The sequence below is a fragment of the Streptopelia decaocto genome (assembly GCF_964273445.1).
Source record: "Streptopelia decaocto genome assembly, chromosome: 14".
In the NCBI taxonomy this organism is placed as follows: Eukaryota; Metazoa; Chordata; class Aves; order Columbiformes; family Columbidae; genus Streptopelia; species Streptopelia decaocto.
Genome location: NC_138669.1, coordinates 1097902 through 1116817, shown reverse-complemented (window position 1 = coordinate 1116817; position 18916 = coordinate 1097902). Strand labels below are relative to the sequence as shown.

The 18916-nt window shown below is 49.2% G+C and overlaps 1 protein-coding gene across 3 annotated transcripts; it reads left to right on the top strand.

The window, feature by feature from the left end:
• The first annotated feature begins 2183 nt into the window (after nucleotides 1-2183).
• Nucleotides 2184-14904, top strand: LOC309445930 (ubiquitin-conjugating enzyme E2 variant 1). Of its 3 annotated transcripts, none has more exons than XM_082065220.1 (4): nucleotides 2184-2320; nucleotides 10707-10855; nucleotides 13715-13840; nucleotides 14203-14904. In XM_082065220.1, exons 1-4 carry the CDS (start codon nucleotides 2299-2301, stop codon nucleotides 14347-14349), a joined length of 444 nt encoding a protein of 147 aa, XP_081921346.1. In that variant the 5' UTR covers nucleotides 2184-2298; the 3' UTR covers nucleotides 14350-14904. The 3 variants fall into 3 exon arrangements, with proteins under 3 accessions (XP_081921346.1, XP_081921347.1, XP_081921348.1); XM_082065221.1 differs by having other exon boundaries at nucleotides 2186-2314; XM_082065222.1 differs by lacking the exon at nucleotides 2184-2320 and adding an exon at nucleotides 7105-7180.
• Nucleotides 14905-18916: the final 4012 nt, after the last annotated feature.

The following is an 18916-nucleotide window of genomic DNA, read 5'->3' as shown; positions in this document are numbered from 1 at the left end:
AGAGCTTCCTGCTCCCTGGAGGAGGGTTAATGAGTCCCTGGAGGAGTCGGCTTGTTCTTGGGTTCTCAGTTGGATTCTGGAAACGGTTTTACTCATTTAAAGTAGTGGATGCTTCTGTAAAATCAATGCAGTAATTCTGGAGCAAAAGGCTACGTGGATCCTTCTTAACAGATGGAAATCTGGCTTAAGATAAATTTGTCCTAAGTTGATTAGGAACAGATTAGAGCTAAAGCAGAATAAGGCACTCCTTTTAAACTCCACAGGGATGGCCTGCATTTCAGTCTGACTAAGGGCTTTTAAAAGCTATTTGATTTCAGTCTGTCACTTCCATGGAAAGATATGGTCGCTCTTCTGCTCCCCAGACCTTCAGGAGAAGGGCTTTTGGCCCCTCAACGTCTGCGATGTCTGTATTTGTCCTCCGACGAGCTGGCTGCTCCTGGTCATGGAGGGCCTAGCAGGAGCAGGTATATTTCTTCGCAGGTATCTGTGATGTTACAGAGATCCACTGTTTGGGGACTCGTCCGCAAAGCATTGCACTGTGCCTTAAAATCCTGGTTGACCTTTTCTTAAGCCTGATGGGTTTGGTGTGTGCTTGGGAGTTCCCATGGGCGCATGTCAAACTGCTCGGCTTTCTCATGTCTCTCAACTTCTTCAATTTTGCTTCATTTTGCTGCTGGATCAAGTTCTCTGTGTTCTCCCCTCTCACCTGCAGCCTTGACCTGTCTGGTGCTCCTGTGCAGCGCGGACAAGGAGAAACCCTGCTCAGAGCGGCGTTGGCTGCAACAGCGTGAGGCAGCCGCACGGCACAAGGAAAGAGGGCACAGCCTGCCGACCACAGCGCGGTGTCTTTCTGCCATGATTTTATTCTGCACTATATAAAAAAGAAACCCCTCAGGAGCTGGTGTGGCGCAGAGCTGTTTGCTGGCCCTGCTGCCTCATGCATCAGCAGACTTGCCTGTGTGAAATGAGGCCGAAGGAGGAGGTTTTGGCTCAGGTGCTGGGGAGCGGGGGCTGTGGGTGCTCAGCGCAGCGCTGGGTCCCGCTCCCGGCAGGGCTGCTGGTGCCACCTGCGGGCCCCGCCGCCCGCTGCAGCGGCTGCTCGCAGCCCGGCCCCAACCGCCGTGCCGGGGCTGAGCAGTAAAACAACCACAGACCCACGGTATTTTAAAGTAGTTTCAAAGAATAATTGATAGAACTGGTACATTGGCTTTGTTTGCTGCCAAAAGCTGGGTATGGTAAAGTTGACTTAACTGAGTAAATGGCTTCAACTGCAATAATAGGTCTCCAAAACACTTTGTTTCTGCAAATTTTCGTATGACATCTTGGGGCACAGTTTTTGGAGTGCGTATTGCAAGACAAAGCAGAATTCATTTCCCTCTGTATTTTTTTTTTTAATTACTGGATTAACCGGAGAGGAGTAAATGACGATGGGCTGTTGATTAAAACGTGGCATTGTAGATTTTCCTCATGTTTTTTATGTCTCTTCTAGATTCATATCAGCCAGCTTAGGCCTGAAAATACTTTTATGGCCATATATTGGACAGCAGCAACCTCCTGAAACACAGTAAGCAACATGTGGATGTGCTTCACGTCCTCTGCTCTGCAGAGAGGGCGTCCCAGACTGTCTGTCTGTCCGTGTGCTGCGGTGCTCTGGTCTGGGCTCTCATCCCACCATGCTGAAGCCCCTTGCCCCTGTTGTGTGCTCCGGCACCCCGGGGTCGCGCTGTGTGCTCCTGCACACCGGTGGCTGTGCTGCTGGAGCCGGGATTCCTGTGCTGGTTCACAAGCAAAAGCCAGAAAATTCAATTAATGCTGCTCAGCAGAGTGTCCTGGGGCTTCCCTTGGCTCAGACATCTCGGGAAGAGGTTTGGGATGCAAACGCATTAACAGAGTCAGGTTGTTACAAATTGACTACGGATACTTGTAAAGCAGGAGAGCTGATGCTGCTCGAGCTCTGGCAGCATCAGTTCGCTACTTATTCATATTAATTGCATTTGAGGTTTATGGCCTGTTAAATGCTGTTGTTGCAGAGCTCCCCGGAGAGCTCGCTGGGGCTGTTCTCCCCAGCGGGGCGGGGGGCTCGTCCGCTCCCCGCAGCCCCCGCCTCTTGCCCTCCGGGGAGCCCGCCCGCGCAGCGGAGCTCCGGAAGCGCCGTTCGTGCACCACAGAGCTGTCCCTGCCGCCGCCGCGCCCCGGCCTCCGCTTTAGCGCGCCCGCCCGCCCCCTCGGAGCCGCACTTCCCGCGTTGCGTTGACGTGGTGGGCGGGGCGGGGCCCGGCCCGGCGGCAGCGGCGCAAGATGGCGGCCACCACGGGTGCGGGTGAGCGGCGCGGGGCCGGGTGGGGGTGGCCGGGCCGCTTGTCGCCGCGGGGCTGCGCGACCTCGCGGGGGCGGCCGGGGCCCGGCTGGGGGTGTCGGGGCTGGAGGGGCAGCGGCGGGCGCTGGGCCGGGAGGCGCCCGGCGGAGGGGCGAGGGCGGCGGCGGGGGAGGGGGCGGCGGCGGGGCCGGCCCGAGGGGCGCGGCGCGGAGGGGAACCGGCTGCCGGCCGCGGGACTGGCGGGGCCGGGACACGCTGCTTCGCCGCGGCTGCCGGGCGGGCCCGCCGGCACCTTCCCGGGGGCTGCCGAGGCCTCGTGGTGTGAGCGGCCCCGGCGGGGCGAGTGCGGCCCGGGCCGGGCGGGGAGCGGGGCCGGGCCGGGCCCTGCGGGAGGGCTGTGGGGCCGGGCCCCGCGGGAGGGCTGTGGGGCCGGGCCCCGCGGGAGGGCCGCCCGGCCCTGCTCGGTCCGTCCTGCCCGGCTCCCCGCGGGAGGGCCGCCCGGCCCTGCTCGGTCCGTCCTGCCCGGCTCCCCGCGGGCCCGCACCGGGGAGCGGCGCCGGCCGGGCTGGACCCGCGGCCCCGCGCGGTGCTGGGGTGCGGAGCCGGGCCCCGCGGCCTCCCGGTGCCGGGCCCGGCGGAGCCGGCGTTCGGGCGCTTTTCTGCCCGCCCTGCCCCTCTGGGGGCCGTGGTGGCCGCAGTGCCCTGCGGGGTCAGTGCTCACTGGGCAGGGACCGCGGTTACGTGGGTGAAATGAGCTGCTGTAAAAATCTTGGTCACTAATAATACCTTCCTGTTACATCAGAGGGATGTAACTTCCTTGTCAGTACGTGTCTGCTTCAAGAAGTCAGTATATTTTTTGTTCACCTTTAAAATTGCTTCTCGCCTGCTTCGAGTAGTTAAGCAAACTCTGTATTTACATTTCTCATCGCACATTGAACAAAAATACTGCAACTAGGTTTTTTAATGTGATTTTTCCCACTGACATGCTCTTGGACAGATCAAATAAATTAGTTTCACTTCTGTTTAGCCAGTTTCATTTTCCTGTGTTGATAAGTCCATATAGGGTTTCAAATGTGCCACTGTAATGCTTATTCTCAAATTGCTTCCTTTGAAGTTTAAATCGGAGTTCACCAGAAGAGTTCACTGCTCTTGAAGATACAGGAACGTTTGGGTTTTTTTGTTTACAGGTGCTCTGTTGATAGCCTCTTTCAGCTTTTAAGAATAGCCATCACAATGCAGATAATTCATGGTATCAAGTTTACAGAAACACTTTTAAAATGCAGTAGATGCCGTCCTGAGAAATACGATTTACAGATCTGCGTTTGAATGTACATGGTTGTGAGGCGCTGGAACGCTTGATTAAAATACACAAAAAAATGTCGTGGAGCCTTCTTGCTCCTCTTATGTCACATCATTCTGGCCGCCATACTTTCCTCGTAATCCTTTCAAGCTGCTGACTTTTCATTTTGTAATTGGCTGGAAGAACAAGGCAAATATTTTCTTTTTAAGCCAGTGCAGCTTCGTGAATTAATTGTCTGGGTGGTCACGGAGGGGTGTGTGTCCAAAGGGACTTGGACTGTGGTGACCCAAAGCTGTCCAACGGCACAGCTTGCCTTTCGCAGCAAGCAGCCTCTGTGATAAGCTGTGGTTAACCGTCATCTGCCAGCCACATTGTGTCTTTTGGGTTGCGTCCTGTTGTTTCCTGGGTTTCCAAAAGCTGTCTGGTGGCGCCGGCGCTGGGAGCGTGGAGCAGCCCGCAGCCAGGTGCGTGTGAGCAGCGGCCTCGGTGTGTCGTGTCCGCAGCATCCGACAGGCGCCGCGCTCCAGCGGCTCCTCACGTCCCTGTATTTAACTGCTGCTGGGAGAGAAGAAGAAAATTCGGTGTGTGACTTACACTTTTAACAGTGAACCCTAAATTCGATGCGGGAGAACCTTCAGCTGTAAATCATAGGCTGCCCCGCCAGCAGCGCTCGGTGTTTTCTTGTATCAGTGAAGGATGGAGATTGTCCTCTTCTGAGAAGGAGAACGCCCCGGCGTGCAGGTCCTGGTGGCGGCGGTGGCACTGCATTGCAGTTCGTGTGGTTCCTTCTTGAGTCGGTGCTGAAGGCACTGCCTGGCACACACAGACAGCCTGGAAACGACACCTTGTTTGCCACTGCTCATTGATTCACTGTGGGGCTTGGGCAGCATCTTTACTCATATGTAAAACACATTTTGTTGATACATGTTTCATTGAATCTTATTGTATTCATATTCGTTTATAAAACACTTTAATGTGTTTGATATCATGAGTTTATAGTGGTTCAGCAGAGGAGCTTAAACAGAGTTTGAGGGTGAAAGATGCTCAGTCTTTCTTTAAAACGAGCTACTGAGTCAGAGGAAGAAATGGTAGCAAATGTCCCTGTCAGTTAAAAAAGTCATAAGGCTGGTCCTGGGCATTAGACAGGTAAGCGCTGTGTTTGTACAAACACCCAAACTGTGTGTGTCCGTCCTGCAGACTGGGGTGTGTGCAGCCCGCTTGGCGGGCTCGGGCACCAGGGGCGATCCAGCGAGAAGTCACGGGTGCCTCGGGGGCTCACGTACGCTCTGCCCCCAGGGAAACTGGGCTACGTGGAGTCTGTGTTCCAGCTGGGCTGCAGGAGCTCGCTCCACCTCCCTGGCCTGCAGACTCCAGTGTTTCCATGGGGTAAAACCTGACCACGTTGGCCTGTGGAATCCTGTCGTTCTAACGTTCATCCTGGGAAAGGTTTAACATCCTCGTTTAACTCACTCTTCTCTCTTAAGTCCATTTAGAGGGTCTGTTGCAGGGCTGTGGGAGACGCTGCATTTACCAACAGCCTGGAAGAACCGAGTAGCAAAATGGTTTGCCCAGATTGAAGTTATTCAAAGTGAAGAACTCCAGGACCATTCATTAGGTGAACCGGCATGATAGCGCTGATGTATGTGGTTTGATGTTGCTGACAGAGAGAGGAGCTCAGATTGGTTTTAGTACAGTATATTTAAAGTATGTACTTGTTGGGGGACCCCTAACATCACTGTAAACTCAAACTCAGGCTTGTGAGAAGCAAGTGAGACATTACAATGCAGAAGAAACTGCGCGTTGAAGGATGTGGAAGGTGCACCCTGCCTCTGCAAACGGCCCGTGATGTCTCCTTTGGAGCGCACTGCACACGAGAGTCACTGTTATCTCAGAATAAATATTGCCAGCCACCCAGTACTGAGGCTGTAAGTAAAACACTCCAGGGTAGGGACAAAGTAATTGAAGAGAAACCGGAAAGATAAATTCTGCCTTCTTAGATAAGATGGAATAAGGAGCGTATGAAAGAGCAGGTGCTAAAGGAGCTGATTGCAGAGCTGCTTTGTTTATTGTAATGCGAGGGTGCAGTAGCTTGAATATAAAGGTAAATAGTTCAAAACTTACAAAATGATTGAATGGTTGAATCTTTTGATGTATAATGATATAAATTACGTAAGATATTTGAAAAATGCTATTCTGGGTGAGAACTTAAAATGATTCATTAGGGTATTAAATAAGTAAGTAGGTAAGGATCATAGAAGATGAATACTGACAAATTTTGTAAAGTGCAGGAAGGTTGGGATTTTCAGATTGTAAGGGAGTTTTTTAACTGTTGCAAGTCAAGATTCTGTGATGGGTTTTTCCCTGGGGAGATTTAGTGTAAAGATTGGAAAAGATGTAGTGAGGGCTGAATATCAAATACACAAAAACAACCAACAGAAGGGGCTTTAATATATCAAGCAACAGAGGTGTTTAAAGCTATTGGCTTTCAGTTCACTTGAGTTAGTGAGGCACGTTGGTTTCACTGTGCTCTTTTCAGCTTGGCGAGGTTTCTGTATTTGTAATTGCTTTCACTGTACAACTGGGGAAAGGTGTTGGCTTTAACTCGTTAAAAGCAGACGATGTACTGCACATGAATGTAGATTCAAGGTGAGAACAGTCCTGGACTGGTAAGATCACTTCTATAGCTGTTGTAAGACACATTCAAGGATGTATCTGTGTGTCTTGAGTGAGATACACTAGAGATGTGTCTCACCCCAGAGTGCTGTGAGATCTTTGAAAGCCCAGGTTAGCTTGTAACTGTTTTCCAGGAATAATTGTTAGTGAGCAGACCCTGCCCAGCCCGTCTGTCCTCATTTCAACGTGGTGTGTGGGAGCTGGGCCGGCTGCTTGTGAGGGGCATGGGAGCACCGGCCAGGGTGACGTTTGTGACAAGGAAAATGGAAGGTCCTGGTCCTGTTTGAAGGCAGAAGAGCATGTCACCCAAAGCCTAGCAGCTTAACTGTGACTTTAAACTCTGTAACACATCCTGACTTGCTGGAAAACTGTCTGTGGTTTAGTTTTGTTCTCTAGTTTGCCACAAGAATATTTGGTGAACTAGTGTCCAGGGCTGAGGATTCACAATGCGTGTTTACTACAAGGGGAATTTTTAGAAAGTCCATACAAACCTGTGTCATTGGAGATCTTACCTTGTCAGTAGAGTTATCATTTAGCTTTCATAGCTTTGCTGTTGTGATTAATAGTAAATATCTCCTTTTGCTCTGAAATGTTTTATCAGTTCCATTTCTGGGAGCATTTCTGTGCAGTCAGGCAAGCTGCAAGTGAAGTAATTATCTAGATACAGTATTTTTGTATCAAATGAAGCTACTATTTGAGAGTCTTCTTGAACCATAGCGAAGCTAAATCAAAATGCATAACTGAAAGTACTTTCGACAACCTGATTGCTTTTTAATTGCCTCTTACTTTATTTAGGTTTACTTCTGTTAAATGAAGGACTTTTAGAAAAACAGGTTGGTTTGGTTGCTGCCTTGAAGGTCTCCATTGCTACACTGAAAAGATTCTGCAAGGTATTTATTGGGCAGCGGGAGGACGACACGCGGCGTGGTCGCGGTTGTGTCGGCCGGCGCTGGACACGTCCTGACTCTGAACGTGCTGTGGTTTAGCCGTGGGAGTTGTTGGGCAGATGCTGTGGGTGCTTAGAGCAGATCAGATCACTTTCCAGGAATCCTGGTGGACAGCAAGTGTGACGATGATGAGATGTTTGCGTACGCCCACAAGCGATAAAGCCGGTGTGGTTGCTGAGGTCGGGGTCCCAGAGGATGTGGTAGCTGACCATGAGTGCTCCAGGCCATGGCCGGTGAAGAGGAGACGGGCTTGGCTTAATGGCTTCATGCAGCTTTCCAGGCTGACCAGAAGAGTGAGTCTGGTCTTTTATTCTGCCCTGCTTAAGGGTAGGTTATTTAGAAATTATTTGAAGCATTTGTGATCATTTGGCCGTAGTCTTTTATGTGTGTGTGCGTGTGTTTTTCTTCCTGTTGAATCTCCTGAGAACGTGTTGGGGAGGGAGCTGAATTATCACCTTTAACGTGACTCTGAACTTGTGCAGTGGCTGAGGTGCTGCTCTTCCTCGTTACACCCCTGCGCTTTAGGACAGGGCTAAAACATTTTTATCTCCCATAGCCATTTTCTGTGAAGTGCATAAAAACTCACATACATGTGCTTCACTTCTCACACCTCCCTTTACCACTGGTGCTGCTGTAGGGCTCACAAGTGAGCAGTTGCTGTGGAATTAATAGTCATTTATGTTAACTTTTTCTGTGAGATAGGAGCCAGCGCACAAGCCAGCTATCTGTAGACCTCAGACTTGTCCGGGAACTGTAAAATCCTGTGTGACTCTTTTATGGCTCTGATTCATGCTGAATCAGAGCAGCTGTATCTGGGGAGAGCTCCGGAATACAGTTGCCTTCTCTTGCTGCGAGGTTGTAAAGCCAAGCCTAGCTCTGCTTAGCAAATGTCAGCATTAAGGCCGCCTTTCAGCCTTGGTTGTGGCCTCCTCAGATATATGCGTGATGATGTAATTTTTAATGACATGATCAGTCGATGATCCTCAGGCAGGATTCCAGCCCCGCTCGGTGAACAGGGTGTGATGCTCAGGGGAAGGGTAGGTGGGCAGTGCTGTTGGTGTCCTTCTGTGTCTGCTTACCATAAAGCTGATTCCTCCCAGCTTGTTTAGAATCATTGAATCATTTTGGTTGGAAAAGACCTTTAGGATCACCAAGTCCAAACACTAACCTAATGCTGCCAAGTCCACCTCTTTGTTTTGGTCTAAGTGAATATCAGTTTGCACCAGTGATGGGTATGAAGTAGTACTGTCAAGTACTGAAGTACGGAGGCTGAGATGATGCCTGTTAAGCACGGTGACTGCGTGGTCCAGAAGGCAGAGTAGTTTTCAGCAGCACGACACATCCGAGTCAAGTCTTCTGCTGCCTTCAGCTTATTGTTTCTGCGAGCGGGTTTCTAATAATAGTCACGGGCGGTTTCCTTTGCGGCATCACCTGCATTGTCGAAGAGCTGCTGTGTCAGACAGAAGGGTGGAGTTCACCCCCCAGAAGACCTTTTCTTTGTCTCTTGTTTGCCCTCCTCCCCGGGCTGTTTCTTCCCCGGGTGCCAGCAGGCAGGGCTGAAGCCCAGACAGAGCTTCAGACATGGCACAGCGTGAGTCCTTCCCCATCACCAGCTCCCCATGGATCCACTGCAGCACAAACCCTGAAGTAGGTTGTGTGAGTGTAAGTAAAGGTGGTACCTTGGCCTTCAGCTCGTACTCATCCCGTCCCCCAGCTCTCTTATCCCCTGCCTTGGAGCTGGGCTGCTCTGTTCTCTGCCACCCCTGTCTAGAGCATGGAGAGCATTGGGAACAGAATGGAAAATGGGGTGGCTGATCTGTCATGATTCAGGTATGAACGGCATACGTGAATCTTTGTATGCCCGAGGTACACAAGATACATACTTTATGCTTTTAAGACTTACTGGGAGTGGAAACACTGGATTTTTTGTGCGGGGGAGTGGCAGTGGTTACCAACAGGTCCTGCTGCCACCGAGGGGCTGGGGCTCGGTTAATCTTGTGGCGATGGCTTCACCAGCCCCAACTGACTCATTTCCTTTCGCAGCCAAAGATCTGTATTACTCAGCAGCCATGGTAGCAGCTCAGCCTTGCTGGGGGTTGAAGGTGCAGATTTGGCCTGGGCTTGTGTTTGAGCTGCGCTCGGCAGCCCCCGACGTGCGGTTTGGTATCCGCTGTGCGGCTCTGGCGTCTTCTGTGGCCGCTTTTCCCATTCCAGGTTTCTCTTCCTACTGTTGCTACAGCTGTGTTATTGAATCGTATTTCCCCAGAACATTCTTGATGATGTTAGACATGTATCAAACTGGCCAACCAACTAATTCCTTTAGTAAGTTGCTTTTTTGGTTTCTTTTATGCTTGTTTTGTAGTGGTCTGCACCGTGCGCTGCTGGGGAAGCTCCGCTCGGTGCCTGCAGCACCAGTTCCCCTCCTTCCTCCCTGACCTTGGTGTCTGCGGTTGTTTCTCTCTCGTATTCTCACTCCTCTCCTCAGCTGCAGCTGCGTGGGTTTTTGCCCCTTTCTTAGCCGCCTTACCCACGAGGCGCAGCCGCCGTCTCTGCCAGGCTCGGCGTGGCCAGCGGTGGCTCCGTTGTGGAGCCGGTGGCCCTGGCTCTATGGGACACGGGGGAACCCTCCAGCAGCTCCTCGCAGAAGCCACCCCTGTAGCCCCCTCTACCAAAACCTTGCCGTGCAAACCCAGTACGAAAGAGAAGGGGTGGCCTAGAGCGCAAGTGTGTTTTATGGTGCCTGGGCTGCAGATACCTTGAAGAAGAATAAATCAAGTCCCTTGTGGCCTGGCTTCGGGATCCTCCTTTGCTGCTGGCTTAGTGTGCGACCTTGGGTATGCCGTTGTTGTCCATTGATGTAATGAGGATAAGACGTTTTCCTGGTTTGCTGTGCATTTTGAGGATAAACGTACCAGCCGTTCAGAAGTGCTGAAGTTCCTTGGTGGCAGAGGTCAGAAGTACAAAGGATGCTATTGCTGCTGACAAAGCCCACTTAAATTAACTTCAGATTAACCTACTAACGTTATGAAAGGGTTTTATTTGCTTTGAGAGATATTTTTAAAAGCTCTGAGTGAGTTGAATGATGTCAAGCCTTTCATGGTGTCATTTTGTAGAATCTTCTACATTTTTATACTGTATCATATAGACAAGTGCTAATTAGAGCTCCACAATACTGTGTGTATCTGTGAATGGACAGAGATGCCTTTCATTGTGTTGCCTGCGCTAATATCAGCCTGTCAGCCTTCCAGCCAGTTGAATTGTGGATACCTTGACGTTGCTTGTAAAATCCAAGCTAAATATGGGGTTATCTTTCCGTAGTGTTGAAATATTGTCATTCAAAAATAGTGATATTTTGATGTTTTTACCAAAAATGCTTTCTGTAGAATGACCACAAGCGTCAGTGAAGTTACTCTGGCTTTATTTCTTTACTAGATTTCTCAGCTCAAAATATTTTTCGGATTGTTTTCAGGAGTAAAAGTTCCTCGTAATTTTCGTCTGTTGGAAGAGCTGGAAGAAGGTCAGAAAGGCGTCGGCGATGGGACAGTTAGCTGGGGCCTTGAAGATGATGAGGATATGACACTTACAAGATGGACAGGAATGATTATTGGGCCTCCAAGAGTAAGTATCCATTAATTAGTTAAATAGTACTGTTACTTGTTTTTCTTCCCCCTTTTCTTGCCTTAATCTGACCACCGAAGTAGAAAACAAACAAAACACTGATGAGTGAAAAAACACTTCAGCAAGTGATTTATGTTGAAGCTTCAAGGTCAATGTAACGATGGCTTTCATGTATCTATATGTCTTTTTGATTATAATTTGGAATGTTTTTAGAGCCTTTCTCTGGGTAGTTCTGTTACATGTCTGCTTTATATTTACAGATTCATTAAGACATAACTTTAGAGATTCCAGGATTCTAGTATCCTGTGCTCTTGAATACAGCAAATTTTAAAATCCTGTGGCTAGTGAGATGGAGCTGATGCAGGTAGAACGTGGCTGTTTTGTTCAGTACTGCTAGTCCTTCTCCCATTTCTTGTTGAGTTTATGGGCTGGTTTGTATTGCAGCAGTACTGACTTGCTCTCGTAGAGTTTCAGCTAACTCAGGAAACTCCCATTTTAATGAATTCAATTGCTTCTTCAAATGTTCTCGCCCTGAGCAGTTTCTTATAATGCTACCGGGTGTTGTGGTGGTATCGTTGTGTTGTCTTCTCCCCCAAAACCCTACTGAGCTGTGGGGCTCCACTTTCGTAGCGAACTTGAGGACTTGTGCATTGTCTATACGCATTTATTCTAAAACCACCACTTGTCTGTTCTCTCCAGTTTCACCCTGTATCGCTGCCATTTCCGTAACGTCCTTACCATGGAGGGCGAGTGGCCGATCCTCCTTCCCGCAGCAGACGTTGTCTTCTGTATCTGGCCGCAGCATCACTTTTCCATAATTCCAGTGTTCTCAACCTATTACATGGAAACCATTACAGAGCTATGTGTCTCTACTGTATCAGTTGCCTTTTCTGGCGTACAATGAGATTTGTACAAGAATGTACATTCTAACTTTACACGTGCAGTGTTTTCTATCTCATCCAGAAGTTTTGTTCACTTTTTGTCGGCCACTTTTAACATCTCCCCATTCGTGATCATTTTGTCTGTTTATGACATGTCCAAATCATTTTCTAGAACAGCACTTGATTTTCGAACATTAGGAGGGTGTTAATGAGCCTGCATTAATGAAGAAAGCTCACTGTGTGCATATGCTTTATGGAAAATCTGAGCAGCCTTGAAATCTACTTTAGAAAATTAACTAGAAACTGCACTGTGCAGCCGGGCGTGTGCTGGCTCGTCAGCAGTGACAGAAGTTTGTAGGTTGTGTGTAACTGTCCCAAGTGATTCAGCTGTGCCGCTTTTGTCTTTCTAACACTCTTATGAATAGAAATTTTTTCCAAAAGTATCTTTGGCTTCTTTTGAGCTTATTGCTTGAAAGCAACAGGCTGTATTGAGAGACATTCTGCGAACTTTGGGTCATTCTTGTTTTCTAAGTGACTGTCCTGCTTTTAGCACTGCTTATACTCACTTATTACCATTTTTTTTCTTAATAGGATGAGGGAATACTGGTAAATATTGGTAGAAAGCAGTCGTGCTTGTAGCAGGTGGAAGAATCGTACGTTGGGCATTCCAGAGGGAGAAATGCCCCGTGCTGCAGAGCGCGATGGGCGCTGCTGCGCGTCCCTGTGCCGAGCGCGGGCTCCTGCTGCTCCTCCCCAGCCTTGCTGCGGGTGGCTCTGCAGCCCGTGATTCATCTTGTTTGTACAAGCTATTTAGAAACGCTGCCACAGTCACAACTTCAGCTTTATCTGCACAAATGTTATATTGGCCGTAGGCATACGCACAGTCCAAGCTTTCCACCCTCTGGTCCCCATGTGGAGCTGCTATTTGCAAAGACCCTAAAGCCCGCGGGAAGCTCTGTGCTGCTCACGGCGCAGGGACGCGGTGGCGCGGCCTGGGCAGGGCTGACGGATCGCTTTGTTTCCCCAAAACTTCGTGACAGCGTTCCGTTTGTCACCGGCCCGGCTCCGCACTTGCGCAGACGAGGAGCAGCTCCATCGGAGGCCAGTTCTTATGTTTTTGATAGTGTTCTGCATCAAAATGCTCATCAATATTACAGGACATACTAAGATGTTCAAGGGGTGTAACAGGCCCTTGAAAGCTATTGCACTGAGTTTTATATTGAGAAGTTTTTGTGCATCGAGCAGCTTTTCTGAAGATGCTGGTGGAGCATCGTGCGTTGCCGCCGTGGGCGAGCAGGAGCTGCTGGCCGCTCCTGGGCTGCTGCGTGCACGTGTTCCCCTGGATCTTTCCTTATGGCCACTGCCCTTTGAGTTTAATCGTCATTGCAATGTTGGGGGTGCAGGAAAACGGGTCAGAAGCCCTAACGTGTAGCAGTGTTACTGCGGTGGGACAAAGTGGTGATGCTGTTTGAACCAGGATGTGCTCTGCAAGGTGTTGAATCTCGGGGGTTCCCCTCACAACTGCCACCCTGGTTTGTCACCACCCGATATTCCTAAAATGCAGCTCTAGGACAGGCCGACTTCACACAGTTGCCCGAGCTAAAGCTGTGGCTTCAGTTTCAAGATAGTGTGTGATTAGTACACTGATAAATCAAAGCTGCTTTATGAAGATTGGTTGGAAAGTAGGTATCTGAGCTATGTGATGATTTAAAAAATCGTTTCAGTTGGTGAATGGGAAGCAATGCCAGTTTCATTCTTTATATGAAAATGTGATGCTTAAAAGACCAGTAGAATTTATTACCTTGAAGAGATAACATTTGATACTCTGAGTATTATAAAATGTACCCAAAACAGAGGTAGCCAGTGTAGCATATATCTTATCGTTAGTAGTTTACATGTCCCGAAAGCTCCCGTTGTTTTAACCAGATGCTCACAGAACTGCCTGATGTGATTCTTCCTCCCTTTCTTTTCCCCTCAGACAATTTATGAAAACAGAATATACAGCCTTAAAATAGAATGTGGGCCTAAGTATCCAGAAGCACCTCCATTTGTACGATTTGTAACAAAAATTAATATGAATGGAGTAAATAGTTCTAATGGAGTGGTAAGTTTTTTGGTTTTATTCGTTTTAATGTGCAGTTTCAAATGAATGTTCTGATTGTACTTCCAGCTTGCTTCACTGCTCATTGCTTTTGCTTTGACGAGAAGGACAGGGGGGTAGAAGGGAGGTGCATGAGCCAAGTGTGTTCTGAAATCAAAACGCAGAATTGACTTTTCCTGCCCTTTTGCAGCTCGCAAATAGTCGCGTTATGTGGGGATTTATTGCGCTTTAGGAAACCGCTCGCTTGCTTTTGCTTGCTGTGGTGTCTCACGCTCAGGCTGTGTCAGACCTTAGCTGGAGGGTGTGTGGGGAGTCCGTGTGTAACGGATCCGTTCTGACCCAGGTGGTTTTCTTGTCTGTTTTAGGTGGACCCCAGAGCCATATCAGTCCTAGCAAAATGGCAGAATTCTTATAGTATCAAAGTTGTTCTGCAAGAGCTTCGGCGTCTAATGATGTCTAAAGAAAATATGAAACTTCCTCAGCCACCCGAAGGACAATGTTACAGCAATTAAAACAAACAAACAAACAAACATGCCCCCTTATTCAATTTAAGCTGTCTTCATTTTCCACAGTAGTAAATTTTCTAGATGCATCTTGTAGACCTCAAAATACTGGAAAGGAAGTTCCCATTCAAAGGAAGTTTTTCTTGAGATACTGTAAATGATACTAATTTTTTTTTTTTGTTTTTCATTTTAAATATAAGTTGTGCTATAACAAATAATCCTGTTGTGTAACCACTGTCCACATAGCTGAACTGCTGGTATCAGGAAAAGTCTATTTAAGTTTATTACTGTCAAGACCAGTGTGGCACATCTGACTTAACTGTGAACGCATACGTCCCACAATCGCCCGCTGTGCGTCTGGCCTGGGCTTGGGCTTTGTTTGGTTTTGTTCTTCTGTCTTTTGCAATAGAGTTGAAGCTCAGGGCTATTTATTAGAGTGAACACAAAGGTTTTTGCTTCCAGTACGACACTGGGCTTTACGGACTACTAATGGGGATGTGTGCTAACCTGGGTCATCCCTCCCTTTGTGCTATCTCTAGTAAAGGCTGAATGTGACTGTGCTCATTTTGGGGTTTTTTGTTATGTTTTTGAATGCCCTGCTAATCCGGGGCGAGCTTTCCTTCTTCCCCTCGGCCAAGGCGTAGATTGTACTTCTCTTCCTGGTCCCCTCACCAGTGACGCGGGGTTGGGTGAGGGATTCAGGGTCTTTCAATCTCTTCCCCCTTCCCCTCTTTTTAGCGGGGGTGCTGCTTTCTTTTCGCCCCTCTTTGTGACTCTTCTCCCCCCTGCGCGCCAGGGGCAAGCGTTGGGGCAATAACTTGACGTGTTCCTTCCTGCTTCTCATTTTGGTTTTGCAACAGATTTAGTCTTCACCAGCCTGGGAAACAAGAGTATCTGTTGTGCTGGCACAGCTGGATGTCCCTGTCCCCAGCACCGCTGCCACACCGCCAGGCTGCCCGGGCCGTGGCGCTAGGTAGGCTTTGACACGGGGAAAGAGCAGTCATTTACCAGGATCGCCCAAACCTGCTGCTGCCAAACTCCCAACGGGGAAACTCCGCACGTAGACATTCTGAACACACTCTCCAGCTCTCTCATAGTTGTATTTTGGTGCTTCGGATTGACCTAAGAATGTTAATTAGTGAAATGTTGCACTTACGTTTGGCCCTTCTAAAGATGTGACAACTACAGACAAATCAGTGCGGTAGATCTTGTTAGGATTCTGTGAGTCTTAGAAGAGAAACCTCTTCAGTGATGATTTTGGGGAGGTGGTGCATACAGCAGATTGAGGACCTTAATTGGCTTTGCATCCTGGCAAATCGCTGCCTTTTCTGGTTTACTGTTTGGACCACTCACTGCTGAAAGGTGGATGCAAGCTCACATACAACCGACCTGGTGTGTCCTGGGTTCTACCACAAATTCAGTGTTTGTGTAAAAAAATTTTAAAAAGAAAAAAAAGGAAAAATAAAGACATTTTAAAGCAGCAGCTATCAAGTCAATGAACAATTGATGTTTCCATTAACTCTTTTGAGGAAAATATTAGTTGTAAGGATTTAACATCCTCTGTAATTAAAGTTTAACATAACAGTATTCCATAAGCAGCCTTTTTATTGTATCAGACCATTGCCTGATTTTAATATAATAAAAAGTGTGCATTAATATTATAAGGCTTTAATTGTATTTATGTTTAGAATTTTGATCCCTTATGGAATTCTTGATTTGTTGGAAGTATCTTCCTACAGATCACGTTTAGCAAGCAGCGTGTGAACCGCTGGCGAAAGGCAATTGGCTTCATCCAGCTGCTGCTGCTGTGCCAAGGAGGAGGGTTAGTGTTAGTTTAACTTCAGGCTCACGTAGGCTGGGCAGCCGGTGACGTTACGCGGTGCTGAGGAGCTGCTGGAGTGGATCTGTGGATGCGGGTGCGATCTGCAGGTGCCGTTGTTGCCGTAACCTCTGTGTGCTGTGGTCCCGAGGAGATCGAGTCCCCGTACAGTCGCGTGTTACGCTGTCCGCCAGCTGCAAGGAGAACTTCGCAACCTCAGATTGTACCTGTTTTCCCTCCAACAGTGGAGCATACAGAGCTGACCGTCTCTCCAAACCCAGATAGAAACGGGGCTGTGGAATTCTGGCCTTGCCGAGTGGCAGTGTCCGCCGCAGAGGACGCCGCAGGTCCCCGCTGTGCGTTCGGCGCGGTGCGCTGGTGACACGAGGTTCTTCGGGGTCGGGAATGGCAAAGGAAATGACCTTTTCTTGTGAAACTTTGTGAAACTTGCTGCTAGCTTCTCGCCTGAAATACAACTCAGTCCTTCAGTAGCTCGGAGCATATCTCTGAAGACAATGCGACTGATACTTTGTCAGCATCGTGTGTGTGTCTTTATTTAAAACAGCTTAGTATCTAAAGATGTCAAATGGGAATGGGAACGGTGCTTGGTAACTATGGCGTGCTGCTCGATGATCCCTGGTTTCAGAGCTGTTGTAAGAGGGCCCTCGCCCTGGGCAGGAGGACAATGGCTGGTGCATGTTTGGGGCCTCCCACAATCTTTGTATTTGAAGTAATATTTTTGAAACTATTTTGCTTTTTGAGTTCCACAGGTCGGAGCAGCCCAGGCTGCCGGGGCCGCGCTGCGCCGGGGCTGCACTGGTGTGAGCCGCGCTCCACAGCGTCTGCCGTAGAAATTCGATGGTACGTCCAAAAAAAGGGTCCGGTGTAAATGTTCTCCCCTGACCACGTCGGTGCTCCCGCGCGCCGCTGCTCCGCTCGCAGCCAAAAGCAATGCAGTAAAAGTCAGCTGCCATTGAACCCACGTGTTGCAGTTTTGTCGGTGTATGCGACCTGCAGGCTACGTAGTGGGGGAGACCGGTCGTCCCACAGCCTGGTTGCTTGTTTTATGCTTCAGAAATGAGGTGGGGAAGTGAAACTGTGTCTTACCTGTATTTGTCCTACCTCTGGTAGCGTAAAGGCAAAGTGTTCAGCTGATGCCTGCTGACCTCAGTCGATGTCCTGAACCAGAGAAGGATAAGAAGGGACAGAAAATAGAGTAAGTGTATTGACCATGAAAGAAATGCTGTTCCTTGTGGAGCAGGAGCTGCTGGAGGAGACTGGTCTGAGCAGATCGCCCGGCAGCTTCTGCAGAGCTTGTAGGAGCCACCCCGTGCCAGAGGGACCCAACAGCCACTGACACCCCAGTGACACCCCTCACCTCTCCAGTGACACCCCAGTGACACCCCTGTGACACCCCTCACCTCTCCAGTGAAACCCCAGTGACACCCCAGTGACACCCCTCACCTCTCCAGTGAAACCCCAATGACACCCCTGTGACACCCCTCACCTCTCCAGTGACACCCCAGTGACACCCCAGTGACACCCCTCACCTCTCCAGTGAAACCCCAATGACACCCCTGTGACACCCCTCACCTCTCCAGTGACACCCCAGTGACCCCCCTCACCTCTCCAGTGCCAGCCCTGTCGTGCCGGGCTCCGCTGCCGTGGCGCTGCTGCGTGCTGGCCCTGCAGACGGCAGAGGGAGCCAGCAGGCTTTGCAAGGCCGGCGTCTGAGTAAGGTGCAAATGCTGCTCGTTTCAAACCTCACGTCCTCTTTTTGTATTTATCATGAATCAATTTCAGTTTTAAAAGCCTGTTTATCACGGCTTTCTCGCTCTACAGGCATTAACTTGCTAGGAGGAAAAGCAGCACTGCAGTGAGATCTTAATTGTTAATAAAGACTAACTGTTGTTTGCTTCTTGCTTTGTTGTATGTAGGGAGTATATGCTTAAATACGCCTTCTCCGTGCTCTTACAGCTGCTTGCTCTGAACGCTTGATCTCGGTGCTGCCTGCGGCACGGCCGGGCAGGTGCCACGTGGAGGAACAGTGCGGCGTTAAGCCGGGTTTAACAAGGGAAACAAACCGGAGAGGTGCGGTGGGCGCGCTCTTACTCCTTTGCCCAACACCCATCCTTGCGGAGTCTTGCCAGAGCCGCGGGAGCTGTTTGTGGTTTACCCGTCTGCGGGAACTGGCCCTTAGGTGTGCGGGGTCGGGGCTTTGCCGGCAGGACAGCGGCTCCTGCATCCACAAACAGCACCGTGAATTCAATACTTTTTTCAACCTGGCAACCATCTCACATTGAAACAAGGGAGTTCCAGTTCTGCACATACCTGTAAATATGCGCCTGCTCCAAGTTCGCCCTACTTTTGAGCTGAAAGAAAGTGAAGAGAATTTGATGGTGATATTCTCAATATCTCTTTTTTTTACATATTATTTTAGGTTTAAGACTCTTTTTCTGGTGGCTCAGAGTTTTCCTAAGTCAGTGGAAATTGCCGTGTTGCATCAATCTCTGGCTGGGGAGCTTCCCACGAGCACCCTGACCTTGCTGTTGACTAACATTCAGGTCCCTCAATATCCTCTCATTTGATTTGGTCTTGCTGTAGCAGATTGCTGGAGAATGGGCTTAACTTCTAAGCTTGTGAAGAGCCCCAGTGAAGTCAGATGGAAGTTAGGCGCACGTTTAAGTGCTTTGTTGGACCAGAGCCAGCACGCTCAGCCTTTGCTAGGACAGAGACTTTTTTAGCCTTCACTGAGCA